Raw genomic sequence first — 16,291 nt, 5'->3', positions numbered from 1 at the left:
AGTACTCCATTGCATGGAATCTCTCATGAAATTACTTTTTTAGAGGTTTAAATTTTAAAAGGATCATTCTGAATTCTTCGTGGAAATGACTATTTTTTTTTCTTCTTTGCCCTTTTTTTCTTATTTTTCAGAAAAATCGTTGCTTATATGTATTTGGTGGCCAGCGATCAAAGACCTATTTGAATGATTTCTTTAGTTATGATGTGGATTCTGATCATGTAGACATAATATCAGATGGTACCAAGAAAGACTCTGGAATGGGTAAAGGCATTTAGTGATTCTTCTCTCTTGTCTTAATTACTTTAGGTAGAAGACTATAGCCCATTTTCTTTTCTTTCTAACCATTCTTTATCCTTTTCCCATTTGTTTAACTAAAGTGATTCTAAGAGGAAGAAAACCCTCTACCAGCTAAACTATTTAATTCAACCTGTTTAAAAATACTATATGAATTATTATTATTGTGATTTCCTTTGAGCAGAAAGACAATATGTGAATTTCTAAAGGAATTACGTGTGTGCTTGTGATGGGTGATTGCAAGAATTAATAACTTAAAAACTGTATTATCCTGTATTTGCTAATTCTTTCCACCTCACTAAAGTGACTTGTATATTAGGCACATATAGTAGAGTATGTCTTTGTTCTGAGGGAAGACTTCACATAATTCATTGGTAATGCCATATAGCTTTACAAGCTCTGCATCCAGGAAGTTATTCTCCTGGTGATAGGGTAACTAGTTTGCCTGAGATAATCCCAGTTTATGTATAATTATTAATAGTGCCCCATTCGCTCTCAAAAGTGTCTTATTTTGGATAATTTACATAGTTACCCTGCTTAGTAGTCACTTTGCCTGTGATTGGTATACACAGAAGAATGGTATTTGTTTAAGACCCAATGGTTTAAAATGCCTAATTAGAGCAATAGGGTGAGAAATTAGATCAGCTTGCTTTTCCTTTTATCTATTATTTATAAAAATATGTATATTTTTAAAAATAGTTGTTTATATTTAGGCGGAATTTTTTTTAAAAAACAAAAGATAGCACCATCGTAAAAAAGTGCATGTGAAGTAGTTTGACCCTCAGGATCTTTCGCCCATACTTCCTACTAGGCAGAGGCTAGAGCTTTATTTTTTGAGGGAAATAGAGGCTCTGTTGAGGCAGAGGGAACAGGGTAGAAAATAGAATTAAGTCCAGGTACTGAACAGTGGAACTTCTAACCATTTCCCTGCTCTCATGATGCTAGGCATGTGTCTCCTACAAAAGGTTAGTATCACTTTCTCTGGAGAAAAATATGGCCTCATAAAAAAGATTTCCAGATACTGTTGTTTGGGGATACCCTCCCCCCTCCAATAAAATGTCTAATCTTGCTGGCTGGCCACCAGTACAGTGGCTACGTTCATGGCCCAGTCCCCCTACTGTGTTGCCTACAGTTGTACACATATTGTTTTCAATTAAATTTTATTTCTTCACTCTTAATGAACTGTCAGTTAAGTATCTTCTGTATTAGGACCTTCCCTATGAAAGAGAGAGACAAAAAAATCAAACCTGAAAACAGAAATCTGGACTAATGCACTGAACACAAGTACATGAAAATAATAATGATCAAGATCACTTTTGGTAGAGAAAAGGATACTGCATCCATAAAACAATAATAGGATGTAATGAAAGATCAGAGACTTTTGGAAATAAATTTTGTTAAAATAAAAAGTAGAAGAGTTGTAAGACATCTGTCTCCCTAAAAATAGACAAAGAGACAGAGATGGAAATTGGAGAAAATAAGGATATTAGAAAATCAATATAGGAGGTCCAGTGTTGAACTCATAACAGTTTCTCCAACTATGGAGAACAAGGAAATGGAGGAGACTAGATTATAAAACAAAGAATTAACAGAAAATTTTCCTAAACTGGAAAGTATTGGTCTGCAAATTATAAATGGCCCCCTTTGGAAGTCAGTACATTGAATTTAGGAAAAAAAAAAAAAACCTTCTCCATCAGAAAGCGCATCATTGTTCACCGTGGAATTTTACGTATCAGCCATAAAAAGAATACCTAAAAAGCTGCCACTGTAAAATAAGGTTAGATTCAAAGGAACAGGTCTTAGAATGATAGGAATTTTCAGCAACATTGGAAGCGATAAGGGGAGACAAGGTCTTAAAAATTCTGAAGGAAAATTATCATCAACCTGGAATTCTATTCCTAGCCAAGAGGGAAGAAATAGTATTTTCAGATATAACAGGTTTATTGGTGGGGTATGTGTTTCTTTGCAAGTAATAGAAAACCAAGAGAAGAATGGCTTAAAAATTAGGGAATCTTTTCTCTCACTGGACAAGAAATCCAGATGTAGATAATCTGGGACTGATGTAGTGACTCAAGAAATGTCATGAAGGCCCTCAGGTTCTTTTTAATCTTTGTTTTTCTATTTTTAACTCGCTGTAGCCTCATGGTGGCAAGTTGGCTGAAGTACCTCAAACATCATGTCTTCATTCCAGATAGGAAAAAAAGGAAGGAGAGCAAAACATACCCAGAAAGCTCCCTACTTATATTTCGTTGACTAGAACTGTGAAACCTGGCTTCAAGAGAGTCTGGGAAAGCAAGCAATTAGCTTTTCCAGCCTTTATATAGTACATAGGGGAAGGGGTTTGGAAATGGCTGTTGGATCGTGTAATTAAGAGTGTCTGCCACACAAGATTAAAAAAATGATAGATCTTTTATGCACTCTTTTTTTAGGAAGTTAGTACACCATATACACTAACAAAAGGGAGTAAAAGTAGTTAAAAAGAAAACATGCTGAGAGCTGAGGAAAAGAGAATCTAACACAGGAAAGCAGTGAAGGACCATCCCAAGATGATACCTGCACAGCAAAGCTATGAGCATCCAGTTCAAATTGGAGCAGGAGGACACAGGAAAGTAGACCTCTCTTCCTCACCAAAAGTGAGGTTTCCAGATAAAAGTAGACTAAATAGATATGTTTGAGCAATTGGAATAAAAAGGTGTTAATCAGTAAATAATACCTGATGTAAAAGAGTAAGGATATGAACATAGTAGGAAAAGAAGAAAAATTTTTAGAAAGCAGGCATCATCATAATACATTTCTTGGCTCTACAGTGAGCAGTATTTTCCTAATCATAATAATGCAAAAACTACAATCAATTTAACCAAAATTTGGGATAAAATTTAGTGGGAGGATAGCGTCAATGTGGTATTGATAAAGTTCTTCATCTACTATAACAGGAGGTCAGTAGGTGGTGATGTTATGTAAAAATATGGAAAGAAATATTATAAGAAATGACTAATAACATTACTTATCCTATCTAAAATTGTCTGTCTTATTTGTTTACTCATTTATTTTCTACTACCATAGGATAATGTGGAGGTATATGATTTAATCTTTGATTTCCTCTAGTTTTTAAGATTTAGTCTAATTTTCCATTAAAATAACTAGGCAGATGGAGGTAATAATCCCCTACAATCCTAATGCAGCTCTATCTGAAAAAGGTAGTGAAGATAGTAATTGGTTTGACAAGTATGTGTTGAAAACTCCTACATACTGGCTCAGTGCTAGACTAGGGAGGGATACAGTGGAACTAGATGGTCATGGTCTCTCAGAGTGCTTATAATCTATCTACTAGGTAATATTCTGATGGATTATAGTAGCTGTTCTTTATTTAGACCCTACTAAAAGCCAGTCACTAGGCATGGAGCTTTAGAAATAGTTCTAATTGGTGGTATTATTCTCATTTACCAGATGAGAAAAATTGAACTCAGTGAAGTAGTATCTCAGTAATACACAACTAGATAATGATAGAGCTGAGATTTAGAAGTTGGAGTGCAAAGAAGGGTTTTTTTGGTTTGCTTTGTTTTTGACCATACTAAACTACTTCCAAGACTTAAAAGGAAAAAGTGGCAGAGTGATAGTGGTAAAGATTTAGCAAAAAATGCACCATAATAATAAGTAGACTTTAATGACTGTCATTTGAAGATTTTTTTAAAATGAGATATTATTATTTAGTAATTTGCAAAATTGGTCAGTATATTTCATTCATGGCTATGGATAGCTTTAGAGCCAGCATAGTATGATAATTGTTCTTTTTGTTCAGTTTTGTTTTGATTATAAGAGTAATAATATGCTCATTGTAGAGAATTTGAAAAATACAGAAAGATGCAAAAAAGAAAATATATCAAACCATCCAGACATAATCTGTTAACATTTTAATGTATTTCCTTCTAGTCTTTTAAACGTATTTATTTTATAAAATTTAGCACAATTTTATATTCTGCTATTTTTAAACTTAAATTGCGGTAATTTTTTTATCACTATGGTTTTATTACTAAGACAAGTGGATTCATTCCTTAATTACTGCTATAATCAACTTTTATAAAATCAGAATCACCAATTTTGCTATGTGTTTTTAAATTTTTAATTGATATCGTAATTTATCCCACAATGCAGACAAGTTCCTTGGTTAATAGTATTTGTTGGTCACCTACTAGCATCTAAGTTTGACCTTCTCCCTTCCTTTCTCCCAATATATTTCAGCGCCTTGTATATGCCAAGTATGTTTAGGTCCATAGCTATGGACCTAGGGGACAAGATCCCTTCTCTCAAAGGACTCATTCTAATGCAGAGAGACCTGCACTTGCCTTCTAAGTACTGTGAAGAAAAAAAATTGGATGCTGTAATAATGAGTATCATGGAAGGTCCCATTTAGGTAGAGCAGGTTGGGAAACCATCTCTGAGGACATAATCTTTAAGATTTAAGAAAAGAAGTAGAGAATTAGGAAGAACCATGTTAAAAACTGAGAGAAATGAATGTACAAAGATTTCAAAGCAGGAAAGAATTTAATGTGTTCCAGGAACAGAGGGGGGGCTAGTACAGATCGAGGGTGAGGCAAGTTGATGTGAAATGAGGTTAGAGAAATAGTTAAGTCTGATTATTCAGTGCTTTGTACAATACAAATACAAGAAATTTGGATTTTTTTTCCCCCCTGAATAACATAGAAGGTTATTGAAAGGTTTAATGCTAGGTGGTTTTTTCTTTTCTTTTCTTTTCTTTTTTTTCAATTGAAGTATAATTGATTTACAATGTTGTGTAGGTTTCTGGTGTACAGCAAAGTGATTCAGTTTTCTGTAGTATGTGTATATATTGGGTTGGCCAAAAAGTGCCTTAGGTTTTTAAGTAAAAATAAAAAACACATTTTTCACTTTCACCAAGAACTTTATTGAACAATGTAGTCACCCTTTTGTTCCACTACCTTCTGCCATCTTTCAGGCAACTTTGTAATTCCATCTTGCCAAAACTTTTTATCTTTTTGAGCAAAGAATTCTTCCAGGTGCCTTTTACAGTCTTCCAGGGAATTGAAATATTTTCCATTAAGAGAATTTTGTAAAGACCGAAATAGATGGAAATCAGATGTGCAATGTCTGGTGAATACGGTGGATGAATCAGAACTTCCCAGCCAAGCTGTAACAACTTTTGCCTGGTCATCAAAGAAACATGAGGTCTTAACGTTATCCTGATGGAAGATTATGCCTTTTCTGTTGACTAATTCTGGACGCTTTTCATCGAGTGCTGCTTTCAAGTTGGTCTAATTGGGAGCAGTACTTATTGGAATTAATCATTTGGTTTTCCGGAAGGAGCTCATAATAGAGGACTCCCTTCCAATCCCACCACATACACAACATCACCTTCTTTGGATGAAGACCGGCCTTTGGTGTGGTTGGTAGTGGTTCATTTCGCTTGCCCCACCATCTCTTCCCTTCCATATTATTACTTTTCATCTCCCATCACAATTTGTTTTAAAAACGGAACGTTTTCATTACATTTAAGTAGAGAATCGCGCGCGGAAATACAGTCAAGAAGGCTTTTTCCACTTAACTTATGTGGAACCCAAACATCAAAGCGATGAACATAACCAAGCTGGTGCAAATGAGTTTCAGTGCTTGATTTGGATATTTTGAATATGTCGGCTATCTCCTGTGTGGTATAACATTGATTGTTCTCAATTAATGTCTCGATTTGATTGCTGTCAACTTCAACTGGTCTACCCGACTGTGGAGCATCATCCAGTGAGAATCTGCAGCACGAAACTTCGCAAACCACTTTTGACATGTTCCATCAGTCACAGCACCTTCTCCATACGCTGCACAAGTCTTTTTTTGCGTTCCAATTGTGTTTTTACCTTTCTTGAAATAATATGGTGAAGATGGTGCTTTTTTTCTTCCATCTTTAATATTAAAATGGCTACACAGAAATTCACCAGTTTTGATAAGTCTTTTTTTAAATGCACACTGAGATGACAGCTGTCACAGTCTAACAAAATTGTTTCAAATGAAGTTAAAGACAGCTAACTGCTGCTAGAGGCATCATATGGGAAAAAACGAACGAACCTTTTGGCCAACCCAATACATATATATGTGTATATATACTGTTTTTCAGATTCTTTTCCATTGTACTTTATTACAAGATATTGAATAAAGTATGCTGTGCTATACAGTAGGACCTTGTTGTTTATCTATTTTATATATAGTAGTTTGTATCTGATAATCCCAAATTCTTAATTTATCCCTCTGACCCCCCTTCCCCTTTGGTAACCATAAGTTTGTTTTCTATGTCTGTGAGTCTGTTACATGAGATTCCACATGTAAGTGGTATCGTATGATATTTGTCTTTCTCTGTCTGACTTACTTCACTTAGAATGTCCATCCATGTTGCTGCAAATGAATGCTAGGGTTTTGATCTGATTAAAATTTGAAAGTATCACTTTTGTCTAAATGTACATTTTCCAAGTGGTTAATTTTGACAGTATGCCTGTAAGTTGCATTGTCTAAAGCCTATATGTACAACCAGTCCTTTAACTGAGGATTTTTATGGCAGAATTGAGTATCTGGTTAGAACTACTTGGAAAATTTTCCTGCCTAAAAATGTTGCCATTATTACTTAGAATTGTGAAACCTCAGTGGCTCTGTTGGCATATTAGAGTGAAACTGAAATTACTTTCTTTTCATTTTTCTTTCCTATTTTTTTCTCTCTCCCTCTCTCCTTCCCCTAAGTCCCTTCCATCCCTCCTTCCTTTACTCTTCTCTCTTCCTCCCTCTCTTCGTTCCCATTTTTCCCTTCTCTGCTCTCTTCCTTAAGCCTCCTTTTCTCTCTCTGTCTGTCTTTCCTGTGCACCCTCCACTCCTACCCCACGGGTTTCTGAACAGTGGCCAGGATTGAGGATCACTGTTCTAGCTCTCCAGAGCCTATCTCAGTCCTTGATCAAATAACCCACGGCAAGTTACTTAATGTCTCACCTTATTTTGCATGTCTGTAAGTGACCCAAATTATATTTTAAGTAAAATAGTATCTCACTTATGGCTACTCTAGGAGTAGAGATGGTTTGACTCTCTAGTTTGGGCTGGTGTCATTGTTGGGTATGTCAGTTTTCACAAGTATATGACAATACTGCCTACAGGTTGATCTATCCAGTAATCAAGTCATGTTAATTTTACTTCCTATCTTCTCTCTATTCCCATTGCTATTTCACTAGTTTGGACGGCCAACACCTGTTTGGCCTCTGTTTCTAGTCGTCTTCTTCCTGTGTACCCCATCCCTCCCCCAACCCATTCTCCACACTTTGAGCAGAATACAGGTGTTCCGTGTTACCAATTAAGTACAGAACCATACACTTCAACATTTATTCAACAGATACTTTTTGGTCACCTACTAGGTGCCAGATAATAATCTAAGCACTAGGGTTACAACTGTGAATAAAAGCTCTAACTTCATGGATCTTACAGTTGTGTATAGGGAGGAAAAAGAAGTAGATTGACACCTTACCTTTTGATTTAGTACTAATAAGATAAGAAAAAAAAATTTTTTCTTGACCATGCCACGAGGCTTATGTGATCTTAGTTCCCCAACCAGGGATCAAACCCAGACCTCCAGCAGTGAAAGCACCAAGTCCTAACCACTGGACTGCCAGGGAATTCCCAGAAAATATCTTTTAAAAAATATAAACCTGATGATTTTTCTTCTCCCTTGCTTAAAATCTTTTTATTGTTCCTCTTTGCCCTCACGATTAAGTCTAAACTCAGCCTGACTCAGATTCCTTTATGATATGCCTCAGCTTAGGTAGTTCCCCATTCTTGGTGTCCACCCTCAGCTTGCCACCAGTTCTTTGTTTTATGACCACTGAATATTAATTCTCTATCGATAGCATATTTTTTCAGGCCTTTGGGTTTTTGCCCATACTCTTTTCCCTACCTGAATCACTCTTTCCTCCTACCTCCAAAATGTAGCTAACTTGCGCTCATCTTTCAGATCTTAGCTTATAGATCATTGTCTCCTGAAATTGTTTAACTCCTCAAACCCAAGTTAGGAATCAGAGCATATGGTTCTAACCTTAATTGTTAGCACGATTCTGAATATTCATCTGGCAGTATAATTTTGACTCTGCTTTTCAAAACCTGTAAAAAAAAACTCAGCTGAAATACACAGACTTTATTTAGGATTTCTAAAGAACATTCAGTCTTTTCAGTACTTTAGATCTAAAAGTTTTTTCACTGGATTAAGTTAGACAAATCAGAAAACCTCATGTCAGAACTATGGTATATGTATTGTCTTCCCATAGAGTTACTTTTACCTGATTTTTAAAAGTCTGTTTAAATTTTAATTTTATCTTACTAGATTATTACTTATTTTGTAAGCCATTCAAAATCCTTTTAAGGACAAGACGGTACTATTTAAACCTCTACATTATTAAGTATTCTTAGAAAATACCAATTTTATTATATGGATGCTCTGTAGCTTATTTAAACATTCTATTTATTAACTGTTCTTCTAAATCTGTTTTATTACAGTTAATTACTATAATTTGAAATGGACTTAACACATAATTACTGTGTTTATCTGCAGTTCAGTAATGTGGGTTACTTGATTAAAACTGCTTTTATGTGAGTTTCAAATTGGATTGTTTGCAATCTTAGAAGAAATTTGTGTGAACTGTTGAGACCACCAATTAGAGACGGTATATCTAATTATAAAATTGCTGCTGCTTGTTATAATTTTTTATTGAGTCAGATACTGTAAAATCTTAAATGATTGCTCTTCATAATTACTTAAATGAATTATCTCAGATTTAACATTTTAAGATCCGAAGAAACATCAACTCTTTTTTTTTTTTCAACTCTTATTTTTTTAACTAGAGTGTAACAGTTTTATGTTCCCCTCAGAAGCAAACTATAATTTAAATCAGTGGATTGACAGCTGCTTGGAAAGAAGGGATTTATTAGTATTGCGTCTGACACATACATAATTACATCAAAATTCAGCACATCTAAAATTTGGGTTTATTTCTGAATAACTTTTGGCAATAAGTATGTGAACACAAGGGGTTTAGCACACTCCCCATATGTAAGCTCTGTTTAATACTAGTTGAAAATTATGTTTAGAAGGTCTGTCACACCACCAGAACTTTGTGGTTTGCTAAAGAAACTCAGTCTATTATACTCAGTCTATTATACTGGGATTATTTTCTCATATCTGTATTATTCAAGGTAACAAACATATATTGTGTCTTCAACATTTGCCAGATACTAAGTTGGGCAGTGATAATACAGAGCTCTTACAGTCTAATCCCTGTTCTGTAGTAGTTAATGTGTTTACTTGTTGTGTTTCTTAAATCCTGTGGACTGTATTTTCCCACATCTGCCACTGTTTATTCCATTCTGTCCTGAGCATAGTGGCAGATTGGTATAATTGAAAGAATAGTGAATTCAGAGTCAGAAGATTTGGTCTCTCTTCATCTGGGTCTGCCACTCATCCTTCTGTAGCTTTGGCAAAGTTGTATAACTTCTCTGGACTTGATTATTCATCTGAAAATGAGGGGATTGGACCAGTTGATCTTAAGGCCTCATCTGGCTCCAGAATTTTGACAGTTAAATTTCATTCCTTTTTGCTGTTATCAGGCTGTGAAAATAACAAATGAGGGCTATGTTAGTTATGTCTGCAAGATAGGATTTATCTATAAACATATTTTCATGAAAACCTTAAAAGCAAAATCTTACTGATTTTCATTTCAGCCCTGGGAATGTGCTTATTGTGCTTATTGACATTGGGGTTTTTTTGTTTTTCTTTTTCTTAATCTGTGTGTGCGTGTGTGTGTGTGTGTGAGAGAGAGAGAGAGAGAGATAAGTTCTTATGTTTTTGACCCTTTTAGACTTCTACAAATTAACTAAATAAGGCCAATTCAGCAGTACATAGAAGACTCGGAAGCTAATAATTTGCTATCATTAACATAGATTAGTTACTGAGCTAGGAAATGGTAGTGCTTATTTTTAATGTAACTAGGCTTCATTGCTTTCTATTTAGAATCTTTTATATTAGGTGTGCCATTATTCTGATAAATTGGATTATGTACTTTTTTTCTTCTCAACATTACTGGTAATAATAACTTTCCGTAACTTCCCCCTTTCACTCTCACAGGGGTGTTTTTGCTAGTTATAAGCCTATAAAAGTATCTCATTTTTAATATAAAATTTAGGTTATTCGATAGTAAATGTGAATTAAAGTTCACCTGTAAAAGCAAACATTTGAGAACACTAAAGACAATTTTGAAAATGAAAGGTAATGTAATACTACCAAATATTTATAAAGCTACAATTTTGTACAGATTAATGGAATGGAATACAACAGATAATATAAAATATCCCTAAGTACATATGAGAATTTAGTGTATGGTAAAGTGGCATTTCCAGTCAGAGAAGGAAAACAGATTATGCAATAAATGACACTGAAATGTCACTTAAGACCTGGCAATAAGCAAAAAGTAAAACCCTGACTCTAATTGATGTATATTTATCACAAAAAATGCTAGGTAGACTCAAGTTTTATACTTAAGAAATAAAAATATAAGTCTAATTGTTTTTAATAATTTAGGATTGGGAGACCTTTCCAAACATGACACAAAACCCAGAAGTTATAAAGAAAGAGATTCAGTTTGATTTTTTGCAAATTAAAAGATTATATATGGAAAAATACTTAAATGTCAAATAATAAATGACAAACTAGCAACTGAGACAAAGGTTAATATCCTACTATATAAACAAAAGACTCTTACAAATCAATAAAAAAAGGAGTAATTTTCTAGTAGAACAATGGCAAACGACATAACTAGGTAGTTCAAAGAAAAAAATAATTCAAATAGCTGGCAAACTTACTTCTATATAGATGCTCAGCTTCATTCGTTTTAAAAAATTTTTAAATGTAAATTAAAAGATCACTTATTGAATGTTGATATCTAGTAAAATATAAAATGCATATACTCTTTTTAAAAATTTTATTTATTTATTTATTTATTTTTGGCTGTGTTGGGTCTTCGTTTCTGTGTGAGGGCCCTCCCCAGCTGCGGCAAGCGGGGGCCACTCTTCATCGTGGTGCGTGGGCCTCCCACTATCGCGGCCGCTCCCGTTGCAGAGCATAGGCTCCAGATGCGCAGGCTCAGCAGTTGTGGCTCACGGGCCCAGTCGCTCTGCGGCATGTGGGATCTCCCCAGACCAGGGCTCAAACCCACGTCCCCTGCATTGGCAGGCAGACTGTCAACCACTGCACCACCAGGGAAGCCCAAAATACATATACTCTTTGACCAAGCATTTTTTTCAAGGAATTTATCCTACTTACATACTTGTACAGACGCATAAAAAATAAGTTGTACAGAGATACTTATTGTGGTATTGTTTGCAAAAGTTAAAAAATCTGGAAACAACTTTAATTATCCACCAATAGGTAATCAGTTAAATAAATTGTGGTTGATCTATTCAGTGAGATGAATTCTTTGTAGCTTAATGCAACTGAGATAGATCAGTAAGTACTACATCACTGAATGTCAAAAGCTAGTTGGAATTTTACAAAAAGCAAATAATGAGTGGTAGAAACCCAGGTTCAGGTAAAATAATAGAAGTTCTAAAATAATCCTAAAATTTATATGGAACCACAGAAGACCCAGAATTGCAAAAGCAATACTGAGAAAGAAGGACAAAGCTGGAGGGTATAACCCTTCCAGACCTCAGACTATACTACAAAGCTGCAGTAATCAGAAGAGCATGGTATTGGCACAAAACAGACATATAGATCAATGGAACAGAATAGGGAGCCCGGAAATAAACCCACGTACTTAATGGTCAATTAATCTACAACAAAAGAGGCAAGAATATACAATGGAGGAAAAACAGTCTCTTCAACAAGTGATGTTGGGAAAGTTGGACAGCTACATGTAAAACAATGGCATTAGAACATTGCCTCATACAAAAATAAACAAAAATAAACTCAAACTCATCCATATACAAAAATAAGCTCAAAATGGTTTGAAGACCTAAATGTAAGAGGACACCATAAAACTCCAAGAAGAAAACATAGGTGGAACACTCTTTGACATAAATCGTAGCAATATTTTCTTAGATCAGTCTCCCAAGGCAAAAGAAATAAAAGCAAAAATAAGCAAATGGGACCTAATCAAGCTTAAAAGCTTTTGCACAGCAAAGGAAACCATCAACAAAACGAAAAGACGACCTACGGAATGGGAGAAAACATTTGCAAATGATGCAACCAACAAGAGGTTAATATCCAAAGCATACAAACAGCTCATACAACTCAATATCAAAAAACAAACAATCAAAAAATGGGCAGAAGACCTGAATGGACATTTTTCCAAAGAAGACATACTGATGGCTAACAGGCACATGAGAAGATGCTCAGCATTGCTAATTATTAGAGAAATGCAAATCAAAACCACAGTGAGGTATCCCCTCACACCCGTCAGAATGGCTATCATCAAAAAGTCTACAAATAACAAACGTTGGAGGGGATGTGGAGAAAAGGGAACCCTCATGCACTGTTGGTGAAATGTAAACTGGTGCAGCCACTATGTAAAACAGTATGGAGATTCCTTAAAAAACTAAAAATAGGACTGTCATATGATCCAGCAATCCCACTCCTGGGTATATATCTGGAAAAAACAAAAACTTTAATTTGAAAAGATACATGTACCCCAATGTTCATAGCAACACTATTTATAATAGTCAAGACATAGAAGCAACCCAGGTGCCTGTCAACATATGATTGGCCTAAGAAGGTGCGGGCGGTGTGTGTGTGTGTGTGTGTATTACTCAGCCATAAAAAAGAATGAATTACTGCCATTTGCAGCAACATGGATGGACTTAGAGAATATAATGATTAGTGAAATGTCAGAAAAAGACAAATACTATATGATATCACTTATATGTGGAATCTAAAAAATAATACAAATGAATCTATATGCAAAACAGAAACAGACTCACAGACGTAGAAAAAAACTTCTGGTTACCAAAAGGGAGGGGGGAGGAGGGACAAATTAGGAATATGGGATTAACAGATACAAACTACTGTACATAAATTAGATAAACAACAGGGATTTACTGTATAACACAAGGAATTATACCCAATATCTTATAATAACCTATAATGGAATATAATCTGCAAAGAAAAGAATCACTATGCTGTACACCTGCAGCTAACACAATATTGTAAATCAACTATATTTCAGTGAAAATAAATAGTAGGAGTTCCAAACTAGAGTTACTGCTAGAGCTGAGTAGGATCTCATTCAACATTTAAAATGTCCCAGATTAGAAGATAAGAATGTGGCAGACACTATCAGTTACTACCCTATAATCATTAGCTCTTTCTTGTTAACCAAACCATGATTTTGTTTACTGGCAAGTTGCCCAGCCCCAGGGGTCGAATAGTGATTAGTCTAAAACAGTCATTGTTATCCTTTGCCAGATTATTTCACTTTCCCTGCCTCCCATGTGACATAGTTCTGGCCAATGAGACATAAGGAAAGTATCCTGGAGGACATTTGAGGAAAATATCTTCCCTAAGAAAATAGATGCTGAAAGAGTCCTTTCCCTCCCTGGTTTGAATACTCTACAAAACAATGTGATGCTTAGAGCTGGTACTGGCAACTTTCAGAAATGAGTGGAAGGCCAAGAGAATTGTAGGGCTGTTCACCTATCACTGTTATTTGGTTGAATTGCTGAAACCATGCTGGAACTGTCTACTTGCAAAAATTTGTTTTATTTGCTAATTAATCTACCATTATTCAGGTTTTCCATTACTTGAAGCTGAAAATATCCTAACAAATAGAGAATTTGTGGAAATCTGTTTTTATTAAATTTCATATTTCTGTGAGTTCTAAAAATTATTTTTTCCTCTATCTTAATTAAAGTCATAATAATGAATATGTATGTCCACTGGATCATGAAGCAGAAATAGAGTTCAGATTAGTTCATGAATTAATGCAAAAAGGTATCTTCCTCAGGAATTGAAATGCCTTCAAAAATATTTCTCTTGGGCTTCCCTGGTGGCGCAGTGGTTAAGAAACCGCCTGCCACTGCAGGGGACACGGGTTGGAGCCCTGGTCTGGGAAGATCCACATGCCGCAGAGCAACTAAGCCTGTGAGCCACAGCTACTGAGCCTGCGCTCTAGAGCCCGTGAGCCACAACTACTGAGCCCGCATGTCGCAACTACTGAAGCCCACGTGCCTAGGGCCCATGCTCCGCATCAAGAGAAGCCACCGCAATGAGAAGCCCATGCACTGCAACAAAGAGTAGCCCCCACTTGCCACAACTAGAGAAAGCCTGCATGCAGCAACAAAGACCCAACGCAGCCATAAATAAATTTATTAAAAAAAATATATATATATATATATATATATTTCTGTTACGTTTTTATCCTCCCAATAGGGTTTCCTTATGTTACAAATTCTTGTAATCTCCTCCTATTAGGTAAATCAAAAAAGGAGGGGAAAAAAAAATGTGATTCAGACTGTCAGATAAAATATTTTACTTAATTTCCCTTTTACCTGTCCTATTTCAAGTTGTAAAGATGCTGAAGAAAAAATAGGAGAGTTGAACGATTATCATTGTAATTTCCTGGAAAAACTATAAAAATAACAGGTTGGCAGTAATAGTGTTTGTTGTACGATTCTTACTCTCTATTTTCTCAGACATTTTGTCCTTTCAAAATGTGTTCCTGATTAACATATGATCTTGTTTACTGATCTGTTTGCTTAATTTTTCTTGGTGAGTCAGTTTATAAAGACTGGTTAAGATTCTTGGCATTCAGTCAAGCTTTTTGGCAGTTGAATCTGGAATGTTTTAAAATATTCTATGTTGCAAATCTTCTATCCTTTCCCCCTCCTGTGGATACTGCCCATTAGAAACTATTAAATTGAAAAGATAGGCTTGTTTTCTTATTGGGAAGAGAATTAATACAGAAAACTGTATTCATCATTATGACATGTTGGACATATGACATGTTTCTTTCTTGGTTTTGACCTTTAGGTCTTTTTAGTTTTTGATAATGCCATTTTTGTTCAACCAGTTTTTATTTTATAAAAGTATTACAAAAGTAGTGCAATGTGCATAATTAATAAAGCAGAATTCAAACAGTATAAAATGCTATGAAGTGAAAAGTATTTCTGGCAAAGTGGCAAACTGACACAGGCTACTGATTCCCTTCCCCAAAATCAATCCTGAAAAAATAAAATGAGAGGCAGCTGCCTCCAGGAACTGTTTGAGATACAGGCTGTCTCTCCACTAAAATACCTTGAGTTAATTCTTGCTCCTTCACTGTAGAAACTAGCAATAGTAGCCCATACCACTTACACCAGAATCCAAAGAACAACATTATGGCAGTGCAGAAACTCTAGTGGAGTTAAGGATTGATGAAAACAGATGTGGACTGACCATCTACATGGTAGATCTCAGTAATCATCTCAGTAATTCATTTCTTCCTCTCCTCTCCCTTCAAGTCCAGGGAGACTACCTTCTACTTCCTCCAAAGGGTTTAAAGCTAGGAAACCCTTGCATAGAGGTGTGGTAGTAAATGGAAGTGATAAACCGGTTCTCTGTTCTAGGCTTCGCTATCTACCTGATGACTCTTCCCCTCCAGTTTTCTTAAACTCATTGGTGCTGATGGTAGTTAAGGCCTGGCCTTTGGTGTCCCCTAATACATATCTCGATAGAAGGACTTGCTGATACCTGAAAAACATTACCTCACAGACCAATATAACTAAACATTTGAGGACTACATCTCAAAAGAAATCAATAAACTGACAACATACATGATCTAAAGCAGCATTATTACAGTAGATGAACCAAGAATTTAAAACAACCATGATCAGTATAGTTAAAGATATAAGGGAACATATTAGTAATATGAAATAAGATCTAAAATTCATAAAAACCAAATGGAAATATTAGAAATGAAAAATA

At 35.3% G+C, this 16,291-nt stretch overlaps 1 protein-coding gene across 3 annotated transcripts in view; it reads left to right on the top strand.

Annotated features, from left to right (window-relative positions):
* MKLN1 (muskelin 1) overlaps positions 1-16,291 on the top strand; it is a 359,471-nt gene that overhangs the window by 299,227 nt on the left and 43,953 nt on the right. For all 3 annotated transcript variants that reach the window (XM_036863622.1, XM_036863621.1, XM_036863624.1), the window contains one exon: positions 132-261. In XM_036863622.1, the coding sequence (XP_036719517.1) occupies positions 132-261 (130 nt within the window). The remainder of the gene's footprint in view (positions 1-131; positions 262-16,291) is intronic.

The sequence above is a fragment of the Balaenoptera musculus genome, chromosome 9 (assembly GCF_009873245.2).
Source record: "Balaenoptera musculus isolate JJ_BM4_2016_0621 chromosome 9, mBalMus1.pri.v3, whole genome shotgun sequence".
Classification (NCBI taxonomy): Eukaryota; Metazoa; Chordata; class Mammalia; order Artiodactyla; family Balaenopteridae; genus Balaenoptera; species Balaenoptera musculus.
This window is presented reverse-complemented; position numbering and strand designations above follow the sequence as displayed.